This window comes from Ostrea edulis, chromosome 2 (assembly GCF_947568905.1).
Source record: "Ostrea edulis chromosome 2, xbOstEdul1.1, whole genome shotgun sequence".
Taxonomy (NCBI): domain Eukaryota; kingdom Metazoa; phylum Mollusca; class Bivalvia; order Ostreida; family Ostreidae; genus Ostrea; species Ostrea edulis.
In genome coordinates this window covers 47,202,163-47,213,838 of record NC_079165.1, presented here as the reverse complement: position 1 = coordinate 47,213,838, position 11,676 = coordinate 47,202,163, and the positions used below count along the sequence as shown (strand labels likewise).

The 11,676-nt window shown below is 33.9% G+C and overlaps 2 protein-coding genes across 2 annotated transcripts; one reads left to right on the top strand and one right to left on the bottom strand.

Annotated features, from left to right (window-relative positions):
* Nucleotides 1-226: 226 nt before the first annotated feature.
* Nucleotides 227-3,355, top strand: LOC130051737 (uncharacterized). The gene is made up of 5 exons (XM_056154312.1): nucleotides 227-720; nucleotides 961-1,155; nucleotides 1,545-1,648; nucleotides 1,890-1,965; nucleotides 2,058-3,355. Exons 1-5 carry the CDS (start codon nucleotides 291-293, stop codon nucleotides 2,105-2,107), a joined length of 855 nt encoding a protein of 284 aa, XP_056010287.1. The 5' UTR covers nucleotides 227-290; the 3' UTR covers nucleotides 2,108-3,355.
* LOC130051736 (uncharacterized) lies at nucleotides 3,245-10,891 on the bottom strand. The gene is made up of 4 exons (XM_056154311.1): nucleotides 5,506-10,891; nucleotides 5,185-5,340; nucleotides 4,792-4,918; nucleotides 3,245-4,655 (listed from the first exon to the last, which is right to left on the bottom strand). The coding sequence occupies exons 1-4, from the start codon at nucleotides 6,075-6,077 to the stop codon at nucleotides 4,407-4,409; spliced, it is 1,104 nt and encodes a 367-aa protein (XP_056010286.1). The 5' UTR covers nucleotides 6,078-10,891; the 3' UTR covers nucleotides 3,245-4,406.
* Between the last annotated feature and the right edge of the window lie 785 nt (nucleotides 10,892-11,676).

Sequence of the window (11,676 nt, the reverse complement as noted above, 5' to 3'; positions counted from 1 at the left end):
TGGCGTTGACATCGTCATATCGCGTAAATTTCATTAACACAGGTACGTTTATAAATGACATCATTTCTCTGTCGTTTATGACGTCCTGTGGTTATAAAACCAGTATATTACGCGAAAAAGATAACTGATTCCATCGATATAAATTTGAATGCGATATATTTGATAAGAAACTAATAGTCGTTCCTCCAATTATACATATCTTAAGCGGCTTTTTATAAGTACGTAAGCGACTAATCACGTGATACCCGACATTTGAGGCGGTGTAAATACAAAGTACAAATCAAAGAAATATGGTAAAACGATGTGCATGGGGCACTTGTAACAGTGATTCGCGCTACAAAGACAAGGAATATATGAGAGATGTTACTTTCTGGCCAATTCCTAAGCCCAAAACAAGATTACGCGAAACTTTAGTGTGGGTGAAAGCATGCAATAGGAAAAATTTCACTGTGAAAAACGTAAACAAACATGCCTACGTATGCAGCAAGCACTTTGTGGAAGGTCAGCCTACAGAGAAATATCCGTACCCGGTTATTGCAGGATCGTCATCCCAGGGAAAACCATTGAGAAAACCCCCAACTAAAAAGGCTAACAATCACGAAACCACAACCACCACAAAGCTTTCCCGTAATGTTGATATCGAAACCGTTCCTACCCCGGCAGCATTTATTGTGATAGATGACGTAGAGGATATTGCAACTGATTCTTTTGATGATATTGGTAAGAATTATGGAGATATATGCAATATTCACACTTTAATTTTGATAAATGTGTTGAATCACACACATAGAACGAATATTGAAAGTACAGTATATTTTAGAGTTAGCTTTTTTGTGATATGATCTCTTCAATGACAAACCTAATACCAATGTGTACGGATAAGATATAATCATTATTATATGAGGAAAAAACTCCACCATGACATGTCAAAAATTGTTTTGTGGTTTTTTTTCTCAAAAGGGAAGTCTGACCATCTCCCAGAGCATGGATATTCATCCAAGAAAGTAATGGTGGATCAAGCAGTGCAAACCACAATAAATAAAGAACATCTCTGTGATTATGATGATGATAATTTGATGAATGGAGGAAGCATGCGTAGACAATTCATTTTGAAGGATGTCATGAAAGATGACAACAGCTGCAAGTTTTATACTGGTAGTTCATTGTTAAACTTTACTATACCAATGGTTGCTTAGACAATCTAATATATGTGAAATATTTGCAAGATATCATTTCTACATCAATATAAATCCCTAGGTCAGAGTCATTTGAATCAAGATATCAGTTTACAATATATATATATATATATATATATATATATATATATATATATATCAAATCAGAGTGACGTTTCCAAATGAGTGAAATATTCTCGAGCAGGATGTTAAACAATATACAATCAATCAATCAGTAACATATTAGAGGTACTATCTTATTACTACTTGCACAATAAGTTCTGAATGTTACATATATCTACAGAGTTCTTTAATTGGTGACAAAACTCTTAAAATGTATTTAGTTTTATGTCAATTCATTCATTTTAGGTTTGTCCCTGGCAATGTTTGGGTTTCTCTTTGTGTTCCTGTCTAAGTCGGCAAAGAGTATGACATACTGGAGAGGCAGTGAGACAAGTAATGAAAGAAAACAGGTAACAGATTCTGGATTTTGTCTGAATACAGTAGTCAATCTTGCAGACAATGAACTATACAGTGATTTTATATATCATGTCCTAAATGTATATCCTAAATGTAAAAAGCAGGTAACAGATCAGCATGAATTCTTTTTGCACTATAGGAAATTATTATAAATGAGATTATCCTAATTTAATGATAAAATTATATAATTTTATGTATCGTACAAAATTGAAGTTTTAAGCAATTAATTTTTAGACTCCAAGGAAAGGTCCTAAACGTGTACTGACAGTAAATGAGGAGATGATCTTAATGCTTCTGAGACTGCGAAGAGGTTAGGACACCATTTCTCTCGGAAACATGTTTGGAATATCTGACACTTTGGTAAGCAGAATTTTTGTAACATGGACTTCTTTGGTATCTAAGGAACTCGGATTCTTGATTCGCTGGCCAAGCAGAGAACAAGTAAGATTTAAACGTCCAGCATGTTTCAAACATTTTCCCAAAACACGTTGTATTATTGACTGTACAGAGTTTTTTGTGCAAAAGCCAAGTCTGCCATCATCACAAAGAATAACTTATTCTTCCTACAAACATCATAACACTTTCAAATGTTTAGTTGGAATAACACCAAGGGGGTCATTTTCCTTTATATCCAACTTATTCACTGGCAGCATATCGGATAAGAAAATTGTTGAGCAATCTGGTTTCCTTGAGAATTTGGAATATGGAGATGACATTATGGCAGACAGAGGGTTCTTGATCAGGGGGGAGTTAGCTCTTAAAGGAGCGACATTAAACATTCCTCCATTTGCAATGGGAAAACAAATGTGTAGCGCAGCAACAACGAAAACAAGGAGAATTGCTCATGCAAGAATTCATGTTGAAAGAGCAATAGGTAGACTGAAAAACTTTGCCATTTTACAGGGTACCTTACCATTAAGAATGAAGACTCAGTTTGACAATGTAGTTAAAGTTTGTGGTATTCTTTGTAATCTAGACAAGCAACTTGTTAAATGAGTTGATGAGTATAATTTGTAATACTCAAATGTTTCTCTAAGTGATTACCTATCATAGATTTGTTGCATTGATATTTTAAAAATATTTAAGTTTATCCATTTAAGATAAACAAAATTATTGACTAAGAATCGAACTAATTTATCAAGTCAACATTGCTTGTATTTCGGTTATTGAATGTAGTACATGTACTAGGTTTTACTTTTACATTTAATCTTTCAAAATGACGCAAGCATTCCTTTGCGCATGCTTCCCCCTTTTTTGCTTGAAACTTCCCAGTGGGTTGGTCACATGAAAATCCCCACCCACTCTCCCCAAATTTTGTATAGGTAAATTTCCTGCATGGTTAAGAGGACTTTTTCTGCTGCGGATTTTGCTTTAAATTTCAGATTCAGCATCATGACTTCTTAAAGGGACATGTTGAGGGTACATCATTGTGCGGAAAGAGACATTATGTTGAAGCTACATCATTGTGCGGGTCTGGCAGGATTTTGCTATCTAGAGAGCCATTCACTGTTGGATACTGTCATTTCCAGGTCCTTCGGTGGTGTGGTTTTCTACTCACTGAACATATGAAAATAATTAACAAACACCTGTATACATAAGATATTACAATTTCTAGAGATTTATTGACAATCCAATCTATTTCGGATGAAATAAATCAAATTTGTACATACAACTAAAATTACAATAAATGTGAAATGTCATAACCAGTCTTACTTAATTTTTTCACTCAGGATATCTGAATACTCTCGTACAGATACCACTGACTCCATTCCAATCAAAATATTGAATTAGACCCCATTCTGGATTAAACAGCACTTTAAAACAATTTTTACAGGCTTCTAAAAAAAATTCAATATTCGGTAAAACATGCTTATAACAAACAAGCATATAACAAATTCATTCTTATTGTGAAGTGATATTTATTCTCCTCTGAGAGAGGAAAAAATGAAAATTGTATTGGATAAAACAAAGTTTGGTTATAAGAAACTGTTTTTCATTGACCCTTGAGGTTCGCTATATACCATGTTTTACTGTGGTTGACAATATTTTGTATTACAAACAGATAAATCCAGATAGTATACAATTTTACTATTCTACAAATGTAGTTTTGTTGCAATTGACAAACATAGTTTTAAGCAAAATATTCTTAAAGTACATTTCTAATTTTTCAATCATATCACTGAAATATTTTTCGTCATACACAATATCTTCAACAACATGGATTCCCTGTTTGGTATATATGACCAAGTCAGCAAATTGACAGTTATAGATACCCATTTGACCCTGTATTTGGGGATAGTAGTCTGAACTCTGAGTTAATTGTAAATTTCCATTAGAATTCATAACGCATCCTTTTAGAAGAGCCACTTCCTTCGGTAGCTTTTCCCTGTCACTATATGGACATTTTATTTCAATAATTTTTGTCTCACCGTGATGTTTGCATTTGCATGTTAACAGTCCATCAACACTGCAACCTAGGTAAGGTTTATCTTTGAATATGCGCAATCCAGGAAATTTAATATCCATGCCAATATGCTTCTTTCCTGCCACTCTCTTATACAAGTTCATTGCACATCTTTCTTTCTTTACACCCCATGCAAGGGAAGCTGATTTTGCATCACTATATGCACCCAATAACAGTTTCTTCAAGTAATTGGGATTTCTTTTATGAGCCACACAATCACACACCTTTTTAAAATTTGATGCAGTAATCATTCCTTTACGTGCTACATGCCAGTTGGAATTATCAGATTATCCATATGTGTGCGACTCAACATACTGGATGTCTTCTTCACTGGCATGGATATTTTCTAGAAAGGTATCACATAAAGAATCTGGTACTTCATCAACAGACTGATAGTTTAGCTTTTTTTCATCAAGAAAATTCACTGATTTCTCACAAATGGACCACATGACACACTGATCATCATTTGTTTTTCGTACATCCGACTCATCAAATTTACTTTCCAGCAAATCCAAAGCCTGTGTATTTGGGTCAATCTGTTATTTAAAAAAGGAATTTCAGAATATTCTTTGGTTTAAAATCATCTAAAATCTTATAGATTTTAGAATAATGAAGTAAAATACCACTGAATATACAAACAGTGTTGAATTTTGCCATTTAGTGAAAGAATACCTTTTGTAAAGATGCATAAAAAGAATCCAGTTTTTCATCATTCATTTCCTCAACAACAGCACGAGGATCAAACTCGTCGTTTGTGTAGTTATTATTGACATCTGCTGCAGCTGGATTCTGGTGATACCTATATATGACAAGATAAAATGGATTATAAACCAAAGTAAATGTGAAGAAATTCCTGAATTTAATCAGCCCCTTGTAAGATCTTTCATGAAGGAAATTGATATTGGAAGTTATAATTTATGATGCATAAAAATCTTACTTTATTCTGCGAGTCTAAGACCCCATTCCTTTTTTTAATTACATAATTTTTTAAATCATAAACTTAAGTTTTAATATTGCATCCACTGCAATGAAATCAAGTATTTACATCTGTACACTAGGTCTTACTTTGCTTTCATAATTTTTAATCTTTTAATTGGAACTGGACAATCATGATGTCTTGGTCTTTTGATCCATTTATTCTCCCCGTCAGTGGATGACTTCTCATCATACGCCTCTATTTCATACAGTACAGCTGCTATGTGCCTGCATGCACCATCAGCACTACAAAACACATTGAGAGTATGTATATGTACATATGTCACTACCAATAGTCATAATGGTAAATAGTAAACACCCCTCATGATAATCATTTACCATTCATTAATTAAATAATCACAGATTACATGTTGTACACCCCACTGTGATTCATTTCCAATCTCTACTTACCCTCCAATACATGTGCAGTATGCTGATCTAACATTGCCATGCTGTTTTCCAATGCAGATCCATAATTTATAGTAACTTTCATTCAAGTAAGTTTTATCTCGTTGAGTTGGTTTGACTTTTGCTCTGAAGAGACATAAGGGTTCTTCTTTAGAGAGACCGTGGTACTCCAAATCATCCACATGACCATCGAAATATAGTCTATAATCCTCGCATGATTTGTAAGCTTTGAGTTTTTTTCTGTCGTAGTCAGATCTCGATGTTATTAGATAATTAAAAACGTCATAAAGAGTAATATTTGGAATATCAGACAGAGTATTTGAAAACCCATCCATGGTGAGAGGATCCTTGCACCCCAGTGCATCGAGCTTGCGAATAACGTCATTAGTTGATGAAATATTTATATATTCGGGATTTTTTGGTAAGTCAAGATGAAGTACCGCTTCACAAAGCCTTACAAGGTGTCCTTTGTTCAATTTCTGAGCGCTAATCCCCCGTTCTTTCAAGAAATTTTGTAAATTACACACTGTTGATGCACGGATTGTACTAACGTCCATTTTGTATCGAGTAAACATATGTCGGGTATCACGTGATAAAACATATCATAAAAGCGAAAACCAAACCGGATGTAGCTTTTCGGAGGAAGGTCTATTGCTTTCGGTTAGAATAGGTTCTCAGTACCCCTTGCTTGTCGTAAGAGGCGACTAAACGGGGCGGTCCTTCGGATGAGACCGCAAAAACCGAGGTCCCGTGTCACAGCAGGTGTGGCACGATAAAGATCCCTCCCTGCTCAATGTCCCTAAGCGCTGAGCATAGACCTAAATTTTGCAGCCCTTCACCGGCAGTGTTGAAGTCTCCATATCAGTGAAATATTCTCAAGAGGGACGTAAAACAATATTCAATCAATCAATCTAAATCAGTGGTACAAAGAAAATATCTCCCCCCTTCTTTTTTTTTTACGTTCGCCAACAATGCATTATTCAGTAACATCCCATTGATCTTTTTTTAAATTATTACTTATTTGGGCCCCGCATGAAATGCGGGAAGCCCTATAGTAATCACATTGTCCGTCTGTCCGTCAACACTTTCTTTGTGACACGATAACTCGAAACAGTTTTCAAATTTTGTACAGAAATAATGTACAATAAGAGGAAGAAGCCTACAGATTTTGGGGTCATTTCATTTTGTCTGTATGGCATGATCTTTGTTATTATGAACACTTTCTTTGTGACACAATAACTCATGACAAACAGTTTTCATTGTACAGTATTTAAATTTTGTACAGAAATACATTAAGAGGAAGACACCTATAGATTTTGGGGTCATGTCACTTTGTCTGTATGTGTGTCATTATCTTTGTTATTATGAATACTTTCTTTGTGACACGATAACTCATACAGTCTTCATTGTATAGTTTTCAAATTTTGTACAGAAATACTTTAGAATAAGAGGAAGACACCTATAGATTTTGGAGTCATATCACTTTGTCTGTTTGAATGCCATCATCTTTCTTATTATGACCGTATTTATTTACCACTGTCTAAAAGAGATAATTCAATTTGAATTATGATATGCATTGTATTGATATATAGACAATGTACAAGAAATAACTCTACAACCTTGTGTGTGTGTATATATATTTGTTTTGTTTTTTTAAATGTGATATAAAAAATGCTTGATGTTACATGTATATTGAATTAACACGTCATTTACAGTCAACAACTTTCGAGTGGGATCGGAATACGAAATAAAATTTCGTATATCCGGTTGCAAAGTGAAACTGCTTCATGCTTCAAGTTATTGAATTATGTAGTAATTGCACGTTACACATTAGAGAACTGTTCCTTTTAATAAAGAGTCACAAAATAGATACAAAATGAGTGTACCTTATTCATTACTATTACCGAACTTTCGTCGGTGAAAATCTCGAAATGGCGTTGTTGACGGTAAGGTCCACATTTCTACCTGAGTATTTTGATATTTGCTTATGTAAAACTTATACGGTACCAATTTTGATGCACCAGATGCGCATTTCGACAAATAATGTCTCTTCAGTGATGCTCAACCGAAATGTTTGAAATCCGAAATAACTATGAAGTTTTAGAGCTAAATATAGCCAAAAACAGCGTGCCAAAAAAGTGGAGCCAAATTCGTCCAAGGATAAGAGCTATGCATGAGGGAGATAATCCTTAATTTTGAAATGAATTTCTAAATTTTATAACAGCAATTAAATATACATCCGTATTTTCAAGCTAGTAACGAAATACTTAGCTACATGTACTGGGCTGTAGAGACCCTTGGGGACTAACAGTCCACCAGCAGAGGCCTCGACCCAGGGGTCATAATGTAAAACTTATACGGTACCAATTTTGATGCACCAGATGCGCATTTCGACAAATAATGTCTCTTCAGTGATGCTCAACCGAAATGTTTGAAATCCGAAATATGAATTTTTTTGTGCATACATAGTGTGTTTCGGCTAGGAATAATGGAAACTTTTTCACCTATGTATGTAAAGATATTTTTATTAATCTCTATTTTTAAAAATGTAGAACACTGTCAAATGACAGGGTGTTTGAAACGCTTAGAGCCCCGATGTCAGAATTTCCTTTTCCAAGACATCAATATATCAAATTCATAATCCTTTTCGAATAGTGTGTACCATATTTTGTACCAGTTATCCATTTTGAATCCCCTATTACAATGAGATTTAGTTACACTCTGTTGTGTTTGAGTGGATGAGTGTGTGTCAAACAGAAGTAATTTAAATTGCATACGTCTCTCATAAATATGCTTCATGATTCCTTTTTCACAAATTGGCATTCCAATGTATCTTTATATATTATGAATTCTAACATATATACCAGCCCCAAACACTGCTTTATCAAATACAGATGTCACTTTCCTTTAATAACCCTCAGCGGGACCCTTGCTGACCGTGTCAGTTTTCTAGTTTCAGATTTTATATTTTTGATTAGAATAAGTGAAAGTGTTCTCATATAAAAAAATCTTTTGGATTTGATGCGTATTTCGAAAATCATGAACGTTGTCTACGACTTTTTGGGACAACCCTCGTAAATAGGGAAAGTTGATGGAGAAGCTGAAATCATCCCGTTTGTCGTAAAGTTGAGTTGTTAATTTGCTGTGAAAGGACACATCGCATGTTTCTAAACTTTTTAATTTTTTCAGCATAATTAATTAATTTCATGCCAAAACCACTTTACATGTGTTTTAAATGAAACAGTTTGCGTAGTTTTTGAGTTTGAAAGCGATGAAATTCAAATCTTGCGATATGCATATATTGTTCGATATTATATTTTATTATCTGTGACGTCATATGCGAGCGAGAAGGTTTGCAAACAGTTGTTAAGCTTTTCATAAACAGATTCGATTTTTAAATTGACCAAGAAACTAGTTATCACATTAACGGCTTGTAAATAATTCTGCATTAGGGTGTTTTGTGCTGTTTAATGTGTACTAGCTGTCAGTAGAAAGGATTTAGACTCTGTTTTCTTCAATTTTCGAAGGAAGGTATGAGGGGAAAGACGTGAATATTTTTTTCGGCACAGCGACTTTGCCATAAAAACCCCAGTACCATTTGTCCTTGAACTTTTTCAAAAAAGCATTTGGACAAAGATGGAAATAAACTGGGGGAAAATGGTTCTATCTAAACACTGTTACATGTAGGCCTACAGCATATGCATTCCGTTCTGCTCTTCAAATTGAATACACACTAGCACCAACTGACCTTCACCTTGTAACAACATAAAGGCCTAATTTGTGTTCTCAGTTTCTACCAACTGGTAAGATTTAAAAAAGGATTAAAGTATAAAAATAAAAATACATTTTGTAATTGAACTTTCAATTATAAATAATGAAATATTGTATTTCCTAACTTTGAATTGAATTATAATTAATGCTTTCATTTTTTTCAATGAACGCGTACGTAACAACAATACGTGCAGTACGCCGCGCTCCCACTACCTAACAACGTGCTCCCACTACCTAACAACGCGCTCCCACTACCTAACAACGTGCTCCCACTACCTAACAACGCGCTCCCACTACCTAACAACGCGCTCCCACTACCTAACAACGTGCTCCCACTACCTAACAACGTGTATAGATTTTTTAAAAAAAATAATGATAAATAAAATTGCTTGATTAAAACAAAATATTGTGATTTCCACTATAAATTTGATCAAATTAAAAAAGTTTTTTTTTCCCCGAAATGTACTCGTGACGGTAGGTCTAGTTGTCAATGATTCATCAACATTACCAAATAGTATTTAGACAGCGACCACATGGAAAACCGTCAGGTAATATTGTCCCAGTAATGTACATGTACTTATAAATCCAAGATTTACCCTATGTCTGCTTTCTTGTCAGAATTGATCACCCTCATTTCCTAGTAATTTGAAATATTTACATAAATTTAATGTATGGTATCAAAGCTTAAATGTTATAGAGGAAAAATGCTATCTTAAATAAATATCAATAAACCAAAATACATTTTCAGGGAAGCTAATGAGATGCAGGAGAAGCATAGATAGAACAACATTGGGTGCCATCTTTGGTGCAAGCAACAATCGGACCTGTCAGCAAAATTTTCTTTACATGGACAACTTTTCTTAACTTAGAACTTGATTTCTTGGCCATCTAGAAATCAAATTGTACAGAAACTACCTAAATTTAAAAAAATGTGCTTGACATTTGTACTTTTCCCAGGAATCTGAAAACAACATGTTTAATAAAAAATTTATTTTATTCCATGCTTGAGTTTGTAACATTAGCCAACAAATGTTGAAATGAATACATTCATTTTCATATCACAGAAAACAAATTCATCAAATTTAAGTTGTGCAAACATGTATACCCTTTTTAGTATAAATGACAAGATCACAGCAAGGAATACCATAGATAACCATTTGACCTTGCATCTTATGGTAGTGTAAAGTTTTGTCTGTTACAATTTTAATGAATATTGTATTTACTAGTATAGCCCTTACGAGTAATTTATCTTTGCTAAAGATGAATATTTTTGAGCACGTTAATATTTAGCGGCAGTGTGCTACTGTTTTGTATTGTTCCTTATTTGGAACATACGGTCGTAGACAAAGTGAAAGTAGACCCACACGTGTGATTTACATTGAATGTCTCGAATTTTTTACTATGTCTTTTATTGAAATACTTGCACAGATATTATAATGTATGCTTAATCTATTCAGGGATTTAATCTCGTTACGCATTCATTGTTATTTTACCTGTTTCTTGTAAACACATGTTGTTAGGCTGCAGACAGTTTTCGTTCTATTTTTAATGTCGGCGCATTGCATTATGGTCTATTTCCGCTTTACTTCTTTGATCCGCCAAGAGATATTCTTGCATTCACGGATAGAAAGAATAATGAGTTTTAAGGTAATTAATTTATTTTACAGTTACGAATGAATCAAACTTGTATTATTTTAATATGTTTTATGAAAGTAACGTAATGTTTTCTTGTTAATAGTTATCAGAAATATTTTCCGTTGATTTAGAACGGATTCCGTTGTATTGTAACGGATGGTTTAGTAACGGTACTATATAAACTCGTCAGCGTCGGTAGACGGGGACTTGGGCATTTTTCAGATTTTTGATTAGACGTAGGTTTTATCTCTGATTCATTTATTAATTAATCGATCTCATTTTTGAATTTCCCTTCAAGAATCTATTTCATTAACTTATTCATTTCTAGTATAATCTTAGTGGATATCTGCAGCATTTTGCTAAGCTATTATATATTTTTGGTGTTTTTCATCTAAGATAATATTTATAAGATTGTGAAATTTTTCTCTTATTGTAAATAATGGTATTAATTTATCAATCCTCTGAATAAACCATCATCTCAAGTTGTTTTAATCTTTGTGTTTCATTTGCCAAGTCTACATCTTTATCTATTTTACCATTACAATTTTTGGTGTCAGAAGTGGGGTCCACCATTTTTCAGGAGTGGATCCAGTGATTCGTACCCACTATTTGGCAATTGATACTACAATTGAATTATGTTTACAAGACGACAGGCAGCAATTAAAGAAGGAGTATTTAGAGATGAGACTGAGATGCAGGAATCAGCAATAGCTGCACAATTGAACCTTACAGATTCTCAAAATGCAGATAAAAACAGGGACAATATAA